The sequence below is a fragment of the Leuresthes tenuis genome, unplaced genomic scaffold (assembly GCF_036924035.1).
Source record: "Leuresthes tenuis unplaced genomic scaffold, fLeuTen1.0.hap1 SCAF_6, whole genome shotgun sequence".
Lineage (NCBI taxonomy): Eukaryota > Metazoa > Chordata > Actinopteri > Atheriniformes > Atherinopsidae > Leuresthes > Leuresthes tenuis.
The window spans coordinates 25,016,380-25,038,173 of NW_027325360.1; the positions used below are offsets into that span (position 1 = coordinate 25,016,380).

A 21,794-nucleotide genomic window follows, 5' to 3' on the forward strand; every position below is an offset into this window, starting at 1 on the left:
TTTAGCCTAGTAAAACTTGGCTGCAGACAAGATGGTGGAACAACACAGACGCACTCTCTACTCAAATGCTTTTTTGTAGTATTGTTTTAACTCCTGCTCAAGTTTTTTTTTTTCTTATTAAATTTGAACATATTTTAAACACATTTGAACTCAAGTGCTCTGGCTCTGTGGACACAGAAACTGATGTCAATTATAGACGTTTAATTTTATATATTTCACATTGTACATGTGTATAACATCCCTTCTTTTTTTTTTAATCACAAGCTACTTTATTGCCAAATATTAGTCTTGCTACAAGTACTTGTCTGTTAGTTGTAGATTTTAGTGCTATAGATTTTATGTCAAGGTGTGATTTAGATATTTTCAAACTGCCAGACAAATCGTAAATACTGAAAACAAACATAACATTTCTCCCCACACAGTCCCATTCAGGAATAAAAAATGGACAATGACAACAGGGAATTCTTTATTTTTGATGAAGAGGAATATCTGGTCAGTTTTATTGAACTATTTGGTATTTTTCTTACATACCGGCAGCATAATTTTATTTATGAATACAATCTTGTGTGCACTAAAGTCAGTTTAATACCGTAATTTGGGCAGTTATTCCTGCAATGATCATGTTACATAAAGCCTTGAGGATGTACTCTGTAGTTTTTCCACAAGAACCTTTCTTTGACATAAATTAATCAAATTTTGCAAATGAAAAAAATGCAATGATACAATTCAATTCAAATGAGCCATAACCTCACCTTAAGGAGAACCTACCCTATAATATCCATTATTCATAGGTGTCACTGGTAAGGCTGCAGGGTGGGCATCTATTATCTGCAGAAACACTGCAGTACTATCACTGCACAAGTCTCCGGATGAAAATGGCTGACTGTAGCCATAACTGTGCTGTATTCCTGAGTGACCTTAAACTAATTAAGGTCTGAAAGAAGGTCTGTTTTATTACAGATGTGGCAGGAAAAAAGGCATGTTAGGTGGTTTTTACTGCATCCATAATGTATTTTCTAGAATGACGCTGCTTTATTTGGGTAGCTGTGACACAAAAAGTGCAAAATAACTGCAGTCACTTTTTCTTTTAAAACAGCTGATAATTATGCACAGCTAAAGCTCAACAGATATTTTCAAAATGCGAAATGTAAAGACACGTTTTTATTTTAAAACCTGCACTAAATTCTGCTTCATGGGCCTCTTCTGGTAAAAGCAAACAAACAAAAAAAACACTGTTGCAGGTGGCAAGTATAACAACAAATATTTTCACATGTGCTAATGCTAATCTCTGTGGTAAAAAAAAAAAAAAAGATTCATTTGGTTTTTCTCTAATATCAGCCCAAAAAATTTCAACCACCAGCTACTGACCAGCAAATGTAACTACAGTGTAAGCGACTGGGCTTCACTTCAAAATAGGGGGGACTTTAACATATACTCGCCAACGCAAAGTTTGGTAAAAAATGAAACACCTGCCATCCACAGTGGTATTGCTGTTGCCATAGAAACTGTATTTTTTTTTCTGTTAATTTTCAAGTCCAGTGTGCGCGTTGCGTTGGACTCTTCTGATTGGACAACTATCGGACCATACCATACCGGGGAAAATGGGAGGGGGCTGGGGGCGTGACTTTTTCCTTTAAGAACACGTGTAATTACACTGTAGGTCATGAAATATGCTTCAATCCGTCAAATTAATCGTTGGAAAAGCGGTAAATACATGTATAGATATCTCGCTTTTACATACAGCCTGTCTTCTAAGAAAATTTAGAGATGTATATTTAAACCGCAGAAAAAAACCACAACAACAGTAAAAAATAAAAAAAACAGCATAATGACAGGAAATTAACGCTGTAAAACGGTCTCGTCAGCAAAGTTTATCTGAAGATCAGTAGGTTTCTTGTCCCTGGGTTACTCAGTCTCTAATTTTGTTTCGCGCATAACACGCTTCTCAGAAACTGGCTCCGTCATGGAAAACGTACACATTCTTGATTCCGTGGATGTCATTTTTGGCTCGATCATTCCGTCTGCTGTTGCCATAGAAGCAATCAAGGAATGTAAATATCAAAATCCGCGCTTTCGCGTGGAAAAGAAATCCTCAACTGCCGTCTGGCAAACCCATATCTATCACTTGAATACTCTGAATATCTCTTATGGTGTTCAGTATGATGGCCTTTTTATTTTAAGTACTCAAAATCGTATTTCTACAAAGCAGAATGTGATTGGTCTATCGTTAAATAGATCAAGAAACCTTAACTGAAGTGTGTGATTCGACAGATTGTCTGCCACTCATTGGTCATGGTAAATCTAAGGTTAGGTAGTGTTGTTCCGCCCCCTGTGAACTGGCAGCCGCTGTAGCTAGCAGCAGAGCAAATGTTAATTCGGATATACACATTGAATGAAAGTCAGTGTGGAAGGTTGTAGCCAGCTGCAGCCGAGTATATCTGCACAGTGTGAAGTTATTTTACAGTATAGCTTGTAGACGCCTGCTGAGGCTGTGCCAGTAGAAATACGGTTGATACACACTGCCAAAAGATAGGTTGAAGGAATTTGTGGAAGGAGAAGGTAAGAGACATTTGCATTCGCGTTAGCCAGGCTTTCATTCACCAAGAATTTCTGGTTAGACAGGTAGGTTTGCTAGATTGCCAAGCTAACCAACCAACGTTACTTGCTGCTAATTCTACTTTATATTTTGTTGCTTTTTCAGTTGATAACTAGGCGATATGTCATACATTTGTCAACATTTAGTTGGAGTGCTTGCTAACAATTTAACTGTCATTTCCCGCATCTGTGCAAATGCTACCCGGTACTGGTACTGTTAACGTTAGCATACTGGCTAACGTACGGATATCGTGTTTCATTTCACTAAGACACACTGGCTAGCCCCTTTGGCTAGCTAACCTTGTGTGCTTAATGTTACATGCGGAAGGGCTACTTGGACACATTAAAGTTTAAGCCGCACTCAAGCGGATACCGACGCTAACTGTCTCTGTTGTCAGCGAGCAGACTGTGCGGTGTGAGGCAATGCAGTCGCTACTGGTCGCCGGGCTGGTCGCAGCAGTGCTGTCGCTGCTGTCCGAGCAGTGTTGGGCGGAAGGCGGGGGCCCCAGCCTCGCAGATCGGGTTATCTGGGCTGTTAATGCCGGAGGTGAAACGCATGTAGACGTACACGGTATTCACTTCAAAAAGGACCCATTGGAGGGGAAAATGGGTAAAGGTGAGTGTACTGTTACTCGTGGCAATTTGCTGATAGTGTATGTGTTGCCGGGCTTCACCTGCAAGGTGCTGGCAAGAGTGACGTTACAGAGGTAGAAGGTGTTTCCTGCAGAAATCTCTGCATGCTGTAGCTTCCGCAAGTGACTACAAACTACTGACGAGTCAGCATAGAGGGCTGCAGTCCCGCCCCTTTCCACAAATAAAGGAAGCAGGTGATTATTTGATCGGATAGACCGCATGGAGCAATTTCTGCCTCAGTTTATCAGGCAAAGATATAGTTATTGCAGGTTCAAGGGGCCACAGTGTGATATCTGTCTATATGAGACAGAAGGACCCTGAATTCCACTGAATTCATTGATTGCGCAATGAGGTGCTTTGCTCGACACAAAACTTACTTTTCCAGAGTTCCTGTCATTTTAGAGGTTTTTTTCAGCATAGTTCGCATTGAGCCTGATGTTTTTCTCCTTTGTAGCATCTGATTATGGGGTGCGTCTGCCAATACTGCGCTCCAGTCCAGAGGACCAGATCCTGTACCAGACAGAGCGTTACAATGAAGACACTTTTGGATACGATGTTCCTATTCGTGAGGAAGGAGACTACATATTAGTCTTGAAGTTTGCAGAGGTTTACTTTGCACAGTCACAGCAAAAGGTATCGTGAGTAATTTAAACTCAAATTAAAGTCAGACCTCTTATTGTGCGAATGCTGCACAGTTTGAATAGGAAATTTGTTAAATGTTTTCAGTCTTTAAACTTATGAGGCATGTTTAATTTTTTTTCCATATGCCATACATCCTCTTCTTGTGCACCTTATTTTTCTGACAGGCATCAAGAGCTAATATCTGTACACAGTTGGTAACATCATCCGTGTGAGGATGAGCTGTTTGTCAATACTGACTTGGGAATGTTTCTCTAGGTGTTTGACGTCCGTCTAAATGGCCACGTTGTGGTGAAGGACCTGGACATCTTTGATCGAGTGGGACACAGTACTGCTCACGATGAGATAGTGCCGTTCTCCATTAGACGAGGCAAGCTGAGTGTGAAGGGAGAGGTGTCCACGTTCAACAACAAGCTCACTGTGGAGTTCGTCAAGGTGAGTTGTTTTTATTTCTTTGCTTGGGGGGGGGGGGGGGGGGGGGGGGGGTTGTGCAGTTTCAGGGGTTATAGCCGAATCCTTGCTTTTTCTTCCGGTCACAGTTAACAACAGTAAACTATGGCAACCGAGGTGGAGCCGCTGTATTTGCAGTTGGAGCTCATCAATATTGAAGAACAAATGCTTAAATTGCAAATGGTAAAGCGCAGGTGACAGAGCAGACATTTGTGGAGGTGGTCTGATGCCCTTGCGGTCCGCGTCAACGCGACACGTAGTTAGCATTTTCTGCAGGTGCGTGTCAAGCTACGGCGTCGGGGTCCACATGAACGGCATAGCTACGTGACTCAGGAGCATAAACTAGGCTTAAGGAGTGATGGACTTCAGTAGAAGACTTGGAGGATAAAGGGATTACCAAAAATTTACTTTAGTTCATCATTTAACAATCAACCGTTTTCTCTCATGGAAGATTTTGGATTTTACTGCCTGTTGGTAAAACAGCTAGAAAATGTGAACTATTTTTACCATCCAGAAAATAGACAGACAGCTGCACCCTGTCTGTGTAACTAGCGTTGGTTTGATAGATTTTTTTTTATTATTATTATTGTCCAAAGTAATCCAAATTTGCTTTAGCACTGCATGAAGAGCACTGACTCAGCATCTCTTTATTTCACACACTTCGTCCTTTTGTCACGTGTTGCTGCATAGAACATGACTCTCACTCAGAGGCTTATTGTTGTCATTCATGTTTCTAATTCTATGGCATTTACCCCATTGCTGTGTTTCTCTCGGGTAGTCTGTTGTTTACTGTGATTTTGGGCGCATTAAACTAGAAATGAAGGTTTTCACAAAAGCTAACGCTGTACCATTGTTGGCCCACTGAGTTGAAATGCGTGTATGCTGTAAGATAGCAACCTGACACGAAACACGTTTCCGTGGTAACAATCTGCAATACCTGCTAACATATTGCAGTTGTATTAGCAGCAACAGCACAGGTGTGATACAGCAAAACCTTTTTTAATTAATTAAGAAAGTCACTGGATTTCTACCTTTTTGATATTCCCTCGGTTCACCTCTTGGCTGCCTTCTCAAAAGTTGCTGCCAGTGCATTTAATATCCTGTTTCATGCCCTAATGTTATATAATTCATAGTGTTAAAGTTAAGTGATGGAGTGGACAGAGGACTTTGAGGCAGTATCAATAATCACTTTTAGTTTGAACACTCCCAGGATACTGGACCTTCCTGAAGCCAAGTCTGTGTTTTTTCCTTCCACAATGAAGCTGTTCAGGTTAGAAAGATTAGCTTAGGTGTCTGGTTTTTAATTAAACTATGAACTATAACCTGTTTATTAACTGGTTGGCTAAACTGTTGGTCTGCACTGAAGAGAGACCTATCAGAATGCGTTCTGTGTGTAACCATTTCCACAGACTAGCTCTAAATTAGATTAGCTATGTCAGCATTTGTTTGACACATTCTTGTTCACTCAGCCCTTCTTTGCGCTGCTCAATCACAGTCAGAGAATTTTTTTTTTTACCTTCTGGAGTGACTAATCATTTGTCCAATTGGTAATATTTTTCAAGCTGTTCACTTCAATAAGTGAAAGCTTTAGGCTTGATAAAGGGTTTGTAGAATGTATTCTTCAGTCTTTTAAGTAAGATAGCTAAGAAGCATGTATGGGTGCACCAGCTGTCAGTGTTTCTTGAAAGGAATTTACAATGAAAGACTATTAAAGATGGGCTTCATCATCACTTCTGTTTGTCATCAAATTGATTTTACGAGTAATGGCTCAGTTTGACTTATGCTTACATTTGTCACCGACTAACCTGCTCTTTCTTTCAGGGTTATTATGACAACCCCAAGGTCTGCGCTCTCTATGTCATGAAGGGAACTCTAGAAGGTCAGTGGTTGGATTGCAAACATACCCTTCAGCTTTTTGCAGCTACACAAGAGTCTTTTGAGTAGATCATGTTTTGGTGTGTAATCTAAGTAATTTAATACCTCCAGTGGGCATTATTTAGCCAACTGTACCTTCTATCGTAGTTTAATTTTGACCTTCCTCATCATCTTAGCTTTTTCTTGCCTTTTATTTAATAGATGTACCAAAACTTCAGCCTCACCCTGGCTTGGAGAAGACGGATGACGTGGAGGAAGATGAGGAAGACAGTGAAGGAGGCGAAGAAGGTGGGAAGAAAAAGGTCTCAACAGGTTCCAAGAACAGGGTCCAGTCAGGCCCCCGAACACCAAACCCCTACGCGGCAGACAACAGCAGCCTAATGTTTCCCATCCTCGTTGCATTTGGGGTGTTCATCCCCACACTGTTCTGCCTCTGCCGGCTGTGAGCTAAAACTAACAGCGGGGGGAGACATGTGGAGGCTTAAGTTGGACGTGGGACTATGAAGAGAGAGAGGGGAGAATGGGGGAGAGAAAGTCAAGGTGGCAACAGCAGCCCAGGTAAAAGCATACACACAGGAGAGAGCCCGAGGCTTGGGGAAAATCAGGACGACGGAGGACAAACAGAGACAATACGTTTTTGGAAAGCCACTGCCAGATGAAACAAACGCTGCTGTTGAAAGAAAAGGAGATGTTGAAAGTGTATGCTGTGCGCTTCTTTGAATGTGTTTCGCATCCACCTCTGCTGACCCTTTTTGAACAATGTTAGTCATTTCCACTCAGAGGCTTGGCAGGATTTACCGATGCCAGTCTTCATGGGTTGAAGCCACATTTCCACGGCTAGGAGATGCTCAGGAGTGATTGTTCTTGGCCCATTTTATAAACTAAAGGCATTGTTTTGTACTGGGTGTGGCAAGAAAGCACACTTTATTTAACACTCCTGCTCAGCATCAGGTCAGACATGTTACCTTCAAATTGAAAATGGTGCTGCTTAGAAATTGGTTGAATAGAAATTAAACCATGCGTGAGATGGTTATTGGTTAAATGCTGTTTCCATCTGAGAGGCTTCTGTCCTTCTCAACTAGGGAATATTTCACTTTTTTTTTTCATTTTGTTGATGTGCCATCATCTACTTGCCATAAGATGTTGAAAGATGGCTGAAATTAGTCTTGAACCGGCTCTGTAGCTGGCTTCATTTGCTGTCTGTGTCTGCTTGCCTTTTCATAAACACGGGCTGGGTTTCACAGATCTTTTGGTGGCGTGTGGTCAAGAGTAAAGAACATGTTTGATATTGTTCCACCGAGTACAGATTCAGAACTATACGACGTGTCCAACGGTGATCACAAATTTTTTAAATTTACATGTTGAACCCTTAAGAGAGCAGTTGTCTTTACCGAGAGGCAAGTTTATGCTGTGAAATACTTAAACTCCACTGAGTAAGGATTATATTATTTACAGTGGGATTTTTTTTTTGCTCATACATTTATTCATTATGCATGGCTGCCTTTTCGTTTCTCCAAAGAATGCTGCTTTTTTAAATTTTTTTTGAAAATGTAAAACTTGGTGGCCTCTATAATTTGGAAAACGGCTCACAGATTTTTAAGCTGAACATGACGAGGAGCATAAAGTATAAAATTTATGAAGTCAGTCAATTTAAGGTTTTGAGGTGTGTTTTTTCTTTTTTTACAGAAAGAGTTGTAATTGTTCTTAATCCCCCTTCCGCCCCTTTTTTGTTGTTATATAAATGTTTTTTTGGGGGGGGGGTTTTGGTTTGAACAAACCAATATGCTGACTGATAAGCCCGACTGCCCTATCGTATATAACACTGAGTGAGCACTGCTCAACCTCGATGCTGATGATAAAATAAATGATTAGAATGAGTACAAGCTCATGCACTTGTTTCAAACATCCTCCAAGTTGCTCTCTGTCCACATGCAGCTAAAAGTAAGAAAGCACAACATTATCCCAGTTAGAAAATGGTGTTTACCAGATGTTATGTGTCAACATTCACTTCTCCACTTTTTTTCTCTGAAGCCTTTCTCAAATCATGTTGTCTTAAAAGTTCTTAATCTGGGCTGTACCATTTAGTTGACTCGGTGTAATGAAGCTGCTTGATTCAGTCTTTGGATGATCAGACTACATGGCCATGTTGTCCACTTTGACTCTGTTTAGTCTCAGCTTTTCCTTTTTTTTCTTTTTTTAAGCTCTCCATGTGGAATGAAAAGCAGCTTTGTTTCTCTGTTTTACTTGAGTATTCGTGAACCCTCCTATTTATGTATCAAGTTACCTTCCTTAAGTGCTTAGCTCTACTCCAAGGATCATTTAGAACTTTGCCCGTTTCACAGATGCATCTTAAATGCTCCACCCCTGCGTACAAACCCCTTCCTTTCCTTCCCCTCACCAGGTAAACAACCAATAATTCCAGCTTCCTCACTCCTTTGACTCTCCTTCTCATTTTGAAAGATGTTTTGCAAGAAGTTTAGCCACAAAATGTTTTTTATCTGTTATTTGCAGCTCTGTAGCCCTTTTTTTTTTCTGTAAACCATTCACATAGAAGTCATACAAGCACCTTTCTTTCCTCTTAAAAGATGCAAGTTAAATTAATTCAGCACCAAAGTCGCCATCTCCTGTTCCTCTATAAGTGTACACAGTTGTGTGTGTGTATGTGTGTGTGTATATGCGGTACTGAAATCACACTGTTGTGTGACAGCAACTTTGTTTTCATCAATTTTTATGTTGTAGCTGAAGTGTTTGGGGTTTAAATTTGTTCTTTGTGGCCTTTCTTTTTGGGAATGAGTGCTTGCTGGTACAGAGTATGATTTATTTTATGTTTTTTATTTTTTAACAAGCAGCCACATGAACCGGCTGTGAGAAAGTCAAATAAATGAGATTGTCTGAAAATATGGGATCTTCCATTTTATTATATAATTTAAATCAGAGTGGGGCTGACCTGGAGATGTTTTATAATGCGCTTGGATTTGTGTTGAGTTTTTTTTCCCTCAGGGTCTGTTTTTAAAAACGTGATATTTTATTGGTGTGACATTTTGCACTGCCTCGTGTGTTCTTTAATGTGTTTTTTTTTTGGTTTTTTTTTTGGTGTGTCTTTGTTGCCTTGAATTATTGAATACATTGTGCTTTTTCATCATTCGCCTTGAGGTTGCATTATTTTTCGCTTGTATAAAAAGTAAGTATTTTTTTTTCCTTCTCTCTTAAATAAGTTTCAGGGCTTGATTTTCATTCCACCCAAATGGCTCCTTTTACGATTAGGAGAAGCGAGTTGGTTTAGTTGTCATATCTTGAATCTGTCGTTGACGTCACCTTTTCTAGGAGCAAAGCCAGTCAAAAACAAATGGAAAGGTTTGTAACTCTAGTGTGTATACATTCTTTTACTCCTTTTTATTACCTGTTAGTCCATCTCACAAAAGAATGAACTGAACTGGAATGAAGATCTCCTCTTTTTCTTTGCCACTTAACAACCAAAGAATTGCCGTCATTCCACCTAAATTCATATTTAGTGACATGTCTTTTTATGGGTTTTCATTTCTTTCATTCTTAATTTTTTTTTTCACCACCTGGTAAACCATTGAATAAACCAGGTAAAAACAAACTTGTCTTGTCATCAGATTTCTTGGATTGCCCAGTTCCCTGCAGAGAGCCAGTGAGCTTTTATCTGTAATATAAATTTGTTCACAACATGTTTACATATTGGGGTTTTATTTTCCGAAGAAACTGAAGATGTGACATGTATTTAAATTGAGACTTTGAACAGCAAAACATCAGCCAACTCCCCCGTTATCCAGGCAGCAGACCACATGTGAGGCTGTGTGTGTGCTTAATGCGTCCTATTATACTGTAGATATGCTGTTGAATAAGTAACTGGAAGCAACAGAAGGTGGACTGGGAAATGTTAGTGAGACCCTTGATCTTCTCTGAGATGTGGCATATTTCTGCAAAATGGGAAATGCAATAAAATGCTGTCTCTTTTTAATAAATGTGCTATTTTATCAGAATGTGTTGCTGCAGTTTTTTTACTTTACCGTGTTGCTCAAACATCCTTCAGTTGCTGTCAAGTGTGATTTTTTTAGGTCTTTCAAACATTCAACAGACTTTGAAATTCTGCTGTGTTGTGAATTCTTAGATACCTAAAAAAAAACAGCTCACAAATTGTTGTATATTTCCTGACAAATTAACAGAGAAGCAAAGTTCAGCGTGTTCACAGCCCTCTATTTGTTCAGGTGCTATTTCCGCCTTTTCCCAGCAACTGTCTAAACGTCTTTAAATAGAAGCACATATCTTGAGTTTGTCAAGCAGCTGAACAAAGTGGACCAAACCAGGTGTAGTGAGAAAAGGTCACATGCTTTTGTAATAAGCCACCTTTAAAACAATTTTAATGGCCAAAGACTGGCAAAATAACTTTTCAGTCGGTCATATTTACATATTAGAAAAAATATATATAGCTTGCATAACATTTATAAATTAACAGATTTGACAAAGAAGTGCATCATTTCCTTTTAAGCTTTGAGACAGCTTGTTGTCTTCGAAGAGGGATTCAACAAGTTAAATGTTTCCATTTGAAAAGTCTAACTCCTTCTGAAGTATAGAGCCATGAAGGGTGTGTGTGAGAGGCGAATGCCTCCAGTTTCACAAGGTACGTCTGATCCATCCCGACTGCAGCCCAGGATCAAGCCCAGGTCCATAGCTGGCAGTGTGTTGGTGAGCCCTTCCCCCCACGCATCACCATTTATGTCCTGCAAAGCCCCATAAGAGGACTTTTCACCTGGTAAGTCCTCGTTGGGGAAGAGCATCGGCAGCCGCATGTTTATCAAGCTGGGACCCCGTCCTGCACCACCTGCCACTTCATACAGACTCTGGAAAAGGAACAGCAGATCCACTCTCAGCTCCACTGTGTCACCTACTAAACGCAGACTGTACCTAGAGCAGACAAGAGACAACTGGGTTACAAAGCAGGCCACAGACTCCCAAAGCCCATCAGAGAAACAGTGTGTCTTTGGAAGTTTTATTCTGATTTCTAAAATGTGGTTTTTTACCGCGTAGGGAGGTTGTGCTTTGCCATGAATGAAATTATGGGGTGGATGTCCAGATGCTGCGGATTAGAAAGCTTAAGGTGAAGCTCAGCTCTCATAACTGCCCGTGATAAAATCTCCCTTCTGAGGACAAACTCCACATCTGCATCTGACGAGGAAAAAAAGAAACAGTTCAGAAAAACTACAGCATTTCATGTCACAGAGGCAGCCTCAGCCATGATAAAGCCCAGGGATCGGAGCAGGATCTGCATCACAGAGGTGACATTTTCACTTTTAATGGCTTGTTAATCTGTCAGTGGGATATCTGAACAATTCATGGAGGGAACACTAATCCTGCAGAGACTCATTTGAATGCAAATAACACATCCTCTATACAACTGCATTAAGCAAGCCATTAACATCCTCAACACTGCTTTACAGGCTTTCTTCTACTCAAAACCAACTTATGACACTTGCCAGAACACAATGCTGCAGTGTCACTTTGTGTATGTGTCTGTTTATTGTCACTTTAACATGTTAGAAATCTCTAAACTAATTCATTCATGTTTCCGCTATAGTTTATCTTTGCAAAACAGCCATCTTACATCCATTTTTGGCCACATGTTTTTGTCTCTCATTTGTCCTTTTGCACTATACACATCTAGTTTGCAAGACCTTCTGAAGTGGTCTTGACTGAAAAAGTGAATTAGTTATCAAAAGATCAGCAAATTTATTGATCAAAGCTCATAAAAATAACTGAATAGAATAGCTTGAGTTGAATTCTTGTTGGAGAAAAATGATGGCACCGATTCTACATGTCAGTGGGACTCTGATGGAGGGATTCCTCCAGAAGATGTTCTCTTAATTGGAGTTGTCATTATCTTAGTGGAGAGAACTGTCTGGTGCTTCTGTCCAAAATCTCCCAAAGGTCATGAACTGGGTTAAGAACTAGAAAGGTCATAACATATAACTTAATTTGAAAACCACTCAGAGACCCATGATTCCCTAAAGATCGTGTCATTGGCATCCTTGAAATAACCCCTGAAATGATGAGGTTACAGGATAAAATCACTCAACTTTCTTTTACTGATATGTCTCACCTTCTCTCAAGCGACCTTGAATCCCTTTGACGCTCCAGCAGTTTACTCTCTCTTGACAGCAACGGTAAACCCGTCTTATAAAACTGAAAAGAGACTTTCCAGGGAAGACTAAACCGCGCGAGGACCCTGAAGAAAAGGGCCGCACATGGAGTTTCAGCAGGGTCGCGTCATCCCCGGGAGCTTGCTGCGTGTTTTCCAGCCACGGAGCCGTCAGCTCCGCGCACCGCTCCCGGTGCCTCAGTACGTCCATGCGTAAAGGTGGTTCAGAGGATTCATCTTCAGTTTTTGACGACTGTGACAGAGATCCAAGAGAGTCCACCGCGCGACCAAATACTCCTACGTGACTGGTCATAACTGAGATAAGAAATAAAGCAATCCAGATGTAGTTTGGTGCGGCCATCGTAAATCCAGGCTGCTTCTCTTTGATGCCAGCTCTCCAAGGTTTACGTTCGTCGTGTTCGGTCTTCTCGCTATATAGCCCACTGACAATGGAGACTTAGAATTTGAATCTTGCCCTCCTTACAGTCCCTGCCCCTCTTTTTGTCCGAGCCTCTAACCACTCGTTTGACGCCCCACTGCTTTCTTTTAATGCGCGTGCATAATGAGGCGCCCCAAAGCGCGCCGACCTCATCCATTCAAATTCAGCCACTTAGCTAATGACTCTATTCACTCCATATTTAGATCATCAAGAAATATCTTATTTACAGCACGTACAGCACAAACGAACACACTCTTACTGCACAAAGGTAATACATTTTACATTAATGACTGGCTTACCAAACTGCACTTCTTCGGGTCGGGTTTCAAGTAGAACACGGAAAAAGCAACGGAAGCCATGTTGGAGTGTCACACAGGCCGCTGATGGCCGTAAAACGGTCCCTTGGGCTTTAAACAAGAACGTACACAAGTTGCTCTCATAATACTCAAAATGGAGAGGATCACACGCTCGTTTAATTTACAGCAGTGATGCATCACACTTTATTACACCAAGTTCACTTTAAGCTTTTTTATACATTTTAATCAAGGACAAACAAAAAGGTAGATCTTGGAGACATTTTCATCTTTATAAAAATTACTGAACATTTCTCTACAAGATCAAAGTATCTTTTTATCTAAATGTCTGGTTGAATGCAAAAAAATGCAGGACCAACAATACCTTTATAAAGAAATAATATCATAAAATGTGGGCAGTGAACACAGTTCTAGCTCGAAACAGAAGCCAAAGTTTTAAGACATCACAGAAACTAAGTACTCAAACAAAACAGGAAAATAACTGAAATATTCATTCCTCTTGTACAATCATCCTTTCAGCCATCCCACATTCATTGTTATATATAATTTTTTATTCAATTTCAAAATTTTACAATGCATATGTGTGCGATAAAGTTTCCATAGCATTATGCTAATATACAATCTGTTGTGGATACAAGTTAACCTCAGCAGCTTCAATCGAACTCTACAATCACTGGATTGAAAAAAATCAGAATTTGCTTTTAAAGGGACAATTTAAAAAACAAAGTCTGCAAAAACAGGCAATTTTTTCAAAAATTTTCAGTGCGACTCATCTTGAACAGTGAAGGCTTCCTGATGATGTCCAGTCACAGCAGGTTAACTCCGTGTTTCAGCAGTCTGTGTCGGGCCTTGCTGGGCAACGAGAAAGCACTGTCCTGGTGGTTAGGAATGCCAGAGTTCCTCAGCGATCCCCCGTGCTGCTGGAAGTAAGTCTCCTGGGCTACGCTGCGGGTTCCATACACAGCAGCACCGGCACTCCTGTGGTGAAAATGTCACAGAAATTTACACTTCAAGCTTGCAGAATGTGGACATGCAAGAGAGAACAGTAAAGTAACACATCAAAGAGACCATGGAGCAAAAATGAAGAAGGGTTTCTTTGCCAGTAATTGTTGGGAGTGTGATCTATGCAAGTGAAAGATAAAACATTTAAAGCAAGTGATGTGAATTTTACAAATGATGAAGAGACAAATTCATCTCCCACCCCCAACTTTTACTTGAGAAGAGCAAAAACTCCCCCAACCACCACGTCACAGCCGTGCTGACCTTATAATAGCCTCCTGCAGAGTTTCAGTGTTACAGAAATGCGAGTGAAGAAGCGATGTGGCTCTGACAAAAGGATGCTCCGGGGCTCCCCCTGGTCGGCCAGACGCGTTGGCTGCAGAGACACACAATAACAGAGGACCATTAACCTGGACAGGCATGTCTGCTGCACAAAAGAATGCTGATCACAGTCTCACTAATTAGCTGTTAGCTCATGCAAACACAAATATAACCGGCAACCCCCCCTCCACCCATTTCACCAGGTAGAAATTCCTGGGCTTATACTCACTCCAGCAGAAAAGTGAAAACCGTGAGGCACAAAAGATTAAGTATGGAGAGATACATGAGAGCATTGGGGCCCTTACTTGTCAGAGTGCTCTGAACGCAGTCAAAATGGGCAAATACGTAGGGTCCAGGAGCACCTGGGGCCTCTCTGGAGATGTTCCTGAGATGGGCCTCGAGTCCATTGAGTGAAGCCAAGCTGCTGTGATACTGGACACAAACCACAAAGACATGAAATTACCCAAGATTAGCCTTATACCTCCAAACCAGGGCACTCGTGTATTTGAATTCATATTCTACCGCTGTCACAGAACACCAGAAAAAAAAATTCTCACCACTTCCTCCGTAGAAGCAGTGTCACTCATGAAATGAGGTTCCACCAGCAGATTCAGCACCAAGCTGTTAACCCGGTGCATATAAAGTGTCATTGGGATCAGTGGACTCTCCTCTAAGCTGTCAAAGGCACAGGAGAGAGGAGGAGGGTGTCTCATCTCTGCCCTGTGGCCTCTAGCAATCTTACAGCAGACCCCACTATCTCCCACCACCATCTTATCGTCATGTGCCTGATCATTCCCAGAACCAGCCCCTCTGTGGTCAAAAACTTCCCCAGAGGTGGCGCCTCCATCTCCATCACCTCTGTTTAGATCAGGGTTTTCTTCAAACGCCAAACTGTCTTCATCGCTTTGCAGCCGGCTGCCTCCGCCGTCATTGCTGTGAAAACTGTGATAATATGAGTTTTCCGGCGCTTCCTCCTCAGTTTCATGAGGGTTACTTCCGTTTGATAGTGTAGGCCCGAGTGACTGAGTTGAGGGGCTGGATGAATTGGCAGCTTTGTGCGACGGAGCTGGGCTAAACACGGAGTTATCTGATTCTGAAAAGCGAAGGCTGAAGGACAACTTCTGGGGAGTTTGAGACGAACTTGGATCAGATGGCTCCGACTCAGTTGAGGGTGTGTCTGATAAAGTTCTTGAAAGGCGAGTCCTCCTTGGGGGAGCATCTTTGACTGGGGTAGAGTGGGAGCTAGAGGGTGGAAAACCATTTGAGAGTCAGAAATGCCTAGAAATGTTTCTCAAGCATCTTATTAGAACTTTGTGAAAGCCAAATATTTTCTGTAAAACAAAGCGATTGAATTGGGGCGTAAAGAGTTGCTACCTGAAATCTTTGTCGACGGGAGCAGACTGCAGGTACAGGAGTTCAGATGTGGTCAGGAACACATTTGTGGAGGCCACAGCACTGCCAGGTGAGTTGAATGTGCTTGGTCCATTGGACCTCTGGGCCTTCATTTAAAAAGAAAGCAGTGGCTTCCTGTTACTTCCTGTTCCAGTAACAGTTTAGATCTACAGAGCTAATCTAAAAAAAAGCCATGCTGGTTGATTCCTGTAAACTGAATTTGTAGTTGAAGTCAACAGCTTGTTAATTTAGCAGAAAGCCTGATGCCAGTAAACAAAGTCTGCAAAGCATCAACTGTGAAGAAATACCCTGGCATCTTACCCCTGGGAAATGGAAAACTTTTTGTGTACAGATAAAATTAAAAAAATAAAAAGATCCAGCATGACAAAGATGTTGAGAGTTTCTGATGGGATAACGGTTTTATAATGTATGGCATTTAAAGTAAAAAAAAAAAAAAAATCATTTTCACAATTTAAATTTAAGTAAGTACATCTATCACAAATTCAGATCCATAATATCACAATGGGATGTTCCAGATTAGGAGTGAGTGAGTGGAGTGTCCTTAGGTGGAGCCTCTCTTCTTCGAACCTTGGAGAGTGTGTGGCTCTCTTTGCTATTAAAGTGGGTGAATGTTTGATTTGAAAGCCACGAGACATGTGTCCATGAACAACAGCAAAAATAGAGTTGTTCGATCACAGAGATAGAAGACATGATTAGTGCAAACGACAGGAGGGTTGTTTTTTTCATTTAATTTACAACCTCAAACCCACTGTGAAGGACTGTGGTGGAGGTGTTAAGATTTGGGGACAAACTGCTGCCTCAGGGATTGGACAGCTTGCACATATGATGAAACTATGAACTCTGCATCATATAGGATGAGCGTTTGATTTCAATGTAAAGTATTCTGTCCAAAAGTTACAACTGAACTGGATATGGACCTTGAACAGGATGATAATCCAATTAGTGTTAAAGAAAAAATTAAGACTTTTGAAATGGCCAAGTCAAAATGCCAGAAACGATTCCCTCTGAAATGTTGTGGAACAGATGTTTTTCTTTTTCTTTTTCTTCTTTAAATCAGTTTATGTGGTATGTGCTTACCTTTTTCATATGTTATGTTTATGCGTATCCCTTTTTAAGGGCACTTTGTGGGGAAATTATCTAGTGAAATATTTGGATGTCCTACCTTGGTGTATGTTTCAATCTCATGAACCGTGATCTTCATTGTGAGCTCTGGAGACATCTGCGTGCTAACAACTCTTAAAGGAGAGGAAAAATAGTTGGATTTCAGAACATATCCTTTAAAGATTCAAGATTAAAAAAAAAAACTGTCCAGGAAGAGGTGGACATCTCAAAATGTTCTAAAAATATCAGCTCACCTTCCTTTGAAAAGAATACAGCCTGCTAGCACTAGAGGGCAGCGCTGGCATGCCTGAAGAATGAGGGCGGCTTTGAGAAGCAGAAGTGGGTCAACCTGGGAAAGAAAAAAAAAGATGTTACGTTTCAGTTCATGCAGAAAACAAAAAAATTAACAATGGTGAATGACTTTATAAGATAATGACTGGCCAGTTTAATTGTTCAACAAAGATAACCTCATATGACGGATAAACCATGTGTTTTGGGAGAATCAAAGAAAGCTGCACCAAACAAGCCTATTTTCACTTTACTTTGAAAGAAATTTGCATTTATTCTGCCAGAATAAATATAACCAAAGTTTTAAAAAAGCCATCTGATTGCTACATTATTCAACTACTACATCTAAATTAAAATACAGCATTTTTATTAGTATTTTTCAATGATTCATTTAAAACAATACAATAATTTAAAATACCTTGCCTGCAACATATTTTCTGAAAAAGTTCAGACAGGTCCACTGTGCTGCACAAACTCGTCTTTAATGAATCTTTAATCTAATAAAACACCACACAAAAGTGCGACGAGGCCTGGTGTGGCTCTTACCTAATGATGTTTTACAAGACGTTAAAGGAAAATCGCTTGGGATCATTTATTTTTTACTACTTAACAGTAGATGTTGTCTGGAGCATGGTTATTTGTCTGATTTCTCTCTGTGTGGCCCTGTGATGACCAGGTAACCTGTCCAGGGTGCATTTGCATTGCAGGGTGCGTTCTGCCTCATGGCAGCTGGGCGGGCTGCAGCCCCTCTAAGCAACCCCGAATTAGAATAAGTAGATATAAAAAAATGGATAGATGCATGGATGACAGCATACGCTGCTCCTAAACCTGTACAAATGGTTCAGCATTAATGGTGCTTTCACAAACTTGTAAGCTGTCCATGCACCCACATACCATCACAGATAATGGTTTTTAAACTGTGTCCTGATTCATAAGCTGGATGATCTCTCTCTGCTTTGATCTGAAAGATCTGGAGTTTATGACTTTTTCCTTACATGGTAAAGCTTTAACTTGCTTTTGTGGATGCAACTTTGTTTTCTGAAGTGTTCCTGAGTTCACGCAGGGAGTTCAGCAACAGAACTGTGTCTGATTTACATTTGATGACAGTCGAGGGTCCAAAGACCGCAGCCACTTATTCTGTTTTTCAGTAATATTTCTTAAATACAAAGAATCTCCTGAGTCTTTCAGTGATATTATGTATTGTAGCTAATGAAATCCCCAAAGTCTGCGAAACTTTGCACTGACAAACATTATCTTCAAACTGTTTAGCTGTTTTCTGTTATATTCTTTCACACACTTATTTTTCTAACTTTCCCAGTCTTCAGAAACAACTTGTTGGCATCAAACTGAACAATTAGCTTTAAAAAAATATATGTCTCAATATCTGTTAACTTTTAGTATTTGAAATAATTAAAAATAAGCTTTAAATGCAAGTCTGTATAATGGCAGAATTTGAGTTTATGTCGAGACATGCTGAGCATTTACACAACACCTCAGGGCATCGTGACAAAGTAATATCCTGTCTTCAGTGAAGCAGCAGTATCAGAAAAGTCGCTGCAGGCCAAAAGCAGAACTCTCTGACAATATTTTGTACGTACATTGGTTGAATCGATGGTCCTTAAACAGGGGAAGATGTTGTACAGCTCTGAGGGTCCTGACTGCAGGTGGGAGAGGTAGCGTGCCCATTGAGCTGCCAGGGTTTCCTGACTGTTAAGCTATAGTGCAAATAAAAGGAAAAATTACAAAACGCACGAACAAACAACTTCACCATAGCCTCAGGCATTTTCAGTGCAGTTTTGCCTCACGTGTGTTCAGCTTTAGGTCACTCCTTGCAGAGCAGTAGCCTCCAAAATGGCCGCTTATAATAACAAAACTACTATTATTTGTCTATTTCAGACTACAGCAAGAATACAATTATTTAATTAAATTTATTCAATTGAATATTACTCTCCAGCAAAAATAAATCAAATTTTCTTGTTTGATACCAAATAATATCTTGTAAATTTCCAATTTATTGAAATTTTGGTTCTCAGTTTTTCTGAACTTTAAACTGTTGTTTGTGTCGTGATGTTGTTGCAAGAAGGACAAATCCAACATTTAAAGTAAAAGACAAATTAGACAAACAATCTTTACAGAACTGCAGGCTGCACCTGATAGCTCTGGCGAACAGAACCGTTGTAGAAACAGAAGAGGTTTATGAGCTGATCCAGGAGCTCAAGGACGCTGATGATAGGAACTTCCCCTGAGCAGCCCAGAGCCTGTGGGGGGGAGGGATGTCCAGTATGACCACAGTATTCAGGTGAACATTCAGGGATAGAGTGAAAATGCAGCAAACTTACCCAGAAGAAGTCATCCTTCATGCGGACGGCAAACTTACAGCGACGCAGCCTCAGTGTGCGGATGGGAGAGGAGGAAAGCTCAGAGACACAGCGGCCCACGCCGGCCAGCTGTCCACAGAGCAGCTCCTGCTTATCTAAAGGGGTCTGACAGAAATACGCAAAGCAAAGATCAGCGGTCTAGTTACCAAAGAGAAAAGTAGCAGAAAATCGAGCCTTGAGGGGTCAAATATTATCCTCAACACACTCCCACCCACAAACTTCTCTACGGCTTGCAACAGACTGTGAAAGTCAAACCTCTTCGGGGTAGAAGTAGCAGATTCCCTCTCTCGTAGGGTCACCCTCTCCTCTGACCTTGGATCCATCATAGAGGAAGAAATAATTACACCTGCAACACGAGCACACATGAGAGTTGTTCCTTTAAGATATCAACAGCAAATTACAGCTGGCAGAGGACTTGGAGGAAGTATGGCACATTGGAGACATTCAAGTCAGGCTGACAAGAGCAGCCAAACAACAAACATCGATCAAAGCTGCAGCTCTGAAGCAATCAGGCTTTAGGTGACAGCCCAGTTACTTTAGTGACTCCACTAACTACAGACAGAGTGAGCAGCGACGTATGTTTCTGAGCCCATCCCACAGGATCTGCGTGCGTCTCAGTCTGGATCTCAGTCGATCTTACCTTCTTAAGCCGGGTAGCATAAGCTCAGCCATCAGTTATCTAGTATCCATGTACTCCAGCAGGCTGAGGATGAACTCTGACCAAAAAAAAAAAAAAGAAAGACAAAAAGACAGGGCTGAAGTTTTCAGCCGCGATCTTGCAAACCCTCCAGCAGACCACAGACTTCCAGCGGTTTGTGCCCAAAGCACATTTACCTGCCACGCCGCCACAAGATGGACAATATTCTCAGGTTTAGGTTTACGTTGTGCTCTACGCTCAGATGAAACACTTTCTCAGAGACCGATAGCGTCACTTGAGGAATGCAGATCAGTCACACGCAGTGGAAGTCATGTGAAAGTATGGTAAGCACAGAAGGACAAACTAGTGCGTCATTCAGAAATATTTCTCCGGAAGCTTCTTGATGTCAGAAATAGTTCAGACTTGCCTCAGAAAGAGGATTACATCGGTGTTTTAACTAAAGTCCAGTTCAAGTAAATATCCTGCTTCGTTTGTTCTGTTGGTACTGTTACTGATGAATTGCTGCAGCGTTTTATGACTCAGAATCAACGGATCACCTATAATTCTGTTTATGCTGAATGAGTGAAAATAAATACACTGAAACAAGGCCTGTGCATTGTGGGACACACGAAAATAATCTAATTCCAAGATACAATGATGTTTCAACAGCGACATAAAAGGTTGTTGTATTCTTTCATTGCTGTCAGCAGATCTACAATACTTATATAATCTCTATATTCTTTCATTTTGAAGGCAAATTGAGCCATATAAACAACAAGATTTGGACAGTAGGATCCGCAATGTGTGCACAAGTTGGTAGTTTCCTTTTAAAGGGCCCCACAATAAATTCTGTCACTTCATCTCAGACACAAGTAAATCACTATTTAAAGTTTTCTCCGAAGGCCATAATACGATATAAAAAAGTAAACCGGGAGGGCTCCTCTTGGAAAGTTTCATATACCAGATCCACTCATGGCAAAGCTGCAAGAAGAGGAAAGTGATATCACAATTTAAATTTTTTTGTTTTTTAAAAAGGTGAATCTTATATTCAGAATATAAACGCAAGCTAATGTCAAACTTTGGTTAAATTAACCCTTGGTTGATTCCTGTGACCTGTACACATTCAAATTGGTGCGTGGATGAGTTGTGCTCTTGATAAGTGATAGAACAACCAACTAGTCTGAAAGCTAGTTTTTCCCGTCCCGTCGTGAACGCTGAAACACTGTTGTTTAAATCCACGCTGATCCTTTTTTCGGTGATCGATTGAACGCAGCTCCAAACGGACCGTGGACGCGCACAGACCTGTCCGCCAATGGCTTCAATAACGCGCGGCTAACACTGGACCCAGCGACTCGGAAAGGAAAACTGCGGACATGCTACTCATGTTTATAAATCTGGCTTTTACTTTACAGGCCTATTCAACCCGCACTTGATCCAGTTTCGCTCACATTTCTAAGCGCTCTGTGCACATCACCAGTCAGGCGTCCCCGGGGGCTGAGGACTCGCGGAGAGTGCACTGTAGGATTTGTGATTTATAAACAGCTGTCTGTCT

General features: G+C 41.0%; 3 protein-coding genes across 4 annotated transcripts; 1 reads left to right on the forward strand and 2 right to left on the reverse strand.

Moving 5' to 3' along the window:
* The first annotated feature begins 2,099 nt into the window (after positions 1 to 2,099).
* Positions 2,100 to 10,199, forward strand: mlec (malectin). Of its 2 annotated transcripts, none has more exons than XM_072388406.1 (6): positions 2,100 to 2,559; positions 2,994 to 3,211; positions 3,683 to 3,861; positions 4,126 to 4,302; positions 6,139 to 6,196; positions 6,394 to 10,199. In XM_072388406.1, the coding sequence occupies exons 2-6, from the start codon at positions 3,019 to 3,021 to the stop codon at positions 6,636 to 6,638; spliced, it is 852 nt and encodes a 283-aa protein (XP_072244507.1). In that variant the 5' UTR covers positions 2,100 to 2,559; positions 2,994 to 3,018; the 3' UTR covers positions 6,639 to 10,199. The 2 variants fall into 2 exon arrangements, with proteins under 2 accessions (XP_072244507.1, XP_072244506.1); XM_072388405.1 differs by having other exon boundaries at positions 2,101 to 2,559; positions 3,001 to 3,211.
* A 370-nt stretch (positions 10,200 to 10,569) lies between these two features.
* LOC140309250 (uncharacterized) lies at positions 10,570 to 12,713 on the reverse strand. The gene is made up of 3 exons (XM_072387067.1): positions 12,314 to 12,713; positions 11,238 to 11,382; positions 10,570 to 11,121 (listed from the first exon to the last, which is right to left on the reverse strand). Exons 1-3 carry the CDS (start codon positions 12,711 to 12,713, stop codon positions 10,770 to 10,772), a joined length of 897 nt encoding a protein of 298 aa, XP_072243168.1. The 3' UTR covers positions 10,570 to 10,769.
* A 523-nt stretch (positions 12,714 to 13,236) lies between these two features.
* On the reverse strand, positions 13,237 to 20,820 carry hps4 (HPS4 biogenesis of lysosomal organelles complex 3 subunit 2). Its single transcript, XM_072388407.1, has 13 exons — positions 20,440 to 20,820; positions 20,246 to 20,319; positions 19,861 to 19,951; positions 19,567 to 19,710; positions 19,378 to 19,485; positions 18,826 to 18,942; positions 17,194 to 17,288; positions 17,001 to 17,073; positions 15,800 to 15,924; positions 14,983 to 15,667; positions 14,731 to 14,857; positions 14,369 to 14,480; positions 13,237 to 14,083 (listed from the first exon to the last, which is right to left on the reverse strand). Exons 2-13 carry the CDS (start codon positions 20,275 to 20,277, stop codon positions 13,912 to 13,914), a joined length of 1,881 nt encoding a protein of 626 aa, XP_072244508.1. The 5' UTR covers positions 20,278 to 20,319; positions 20,440 to 20,820; the 3' UTR covers positions 13,237 to 13,911.
* Positions 20,821 to 21,794: the final 974 nt, after the last annotated feature.

Coding starts and splice junctions, on each gene's coding strand:
- mlec (XM_072388406.1), top strand. CDS start 3,019: ATGCAGTCGCTACTGGTCGCCGGGCTGGTCGCAGCAGTGCTGTCGCTG. Junction 3,862..4,125: donor TTGCACAGTCACAGCAAAAG/GTATCGTGAGTA, acceptor ATGTTTCTCTAG/GTGTTTGACGTCCGTCTAAA. Junction 6,197..6,393: donor CATGAAGGGAACTCTAGAAG/GTCAGTGGTTGG, acceptor TTTATTTAATAG/ATGTACCAAAACTTCAGCCT.
- LOC140309250 (XM_072387067.1), bottom strand. CDS start 12,713: ATGGCCGCACCAAACTACATCTGGATTGCTTTATTTCTTATCTCAGTT. Junction 11,383..12,313: donor TCAAGGTCGCTTGAGAGAAG/GTGAGACATATC, acceptor TTTCCTCGTCAG/ATGCAGATGTGGAGTTTGTC. Junction 11,122..11,237: donor AAGCACAACCTCCCTACGCG/GTAAAAAACCAC, acceptor TGTCTGCTCTAG/GTACAGTCTGCGTTTAGTAG.
- hps4 (XM_072388407.1), bottom strand. CDS start 20,277: ATGGCTGAGCTTATGCTACCCGGCTTAAGAAG. Junction 15,925..17,000: donor AGATTGAAACATACACCAAG/GTAGGACATCCA, acceptor TTTTAAATGAAG/GCCCAGAGGTCCAATGGACC. Junction 14,084..14,368: donor CTGCAGGAGGCTATTATAAG/GTCAGCACGGCT, acceptor TTTTCACCACAG/GAGTGCCGGTGCTGCTGTGT.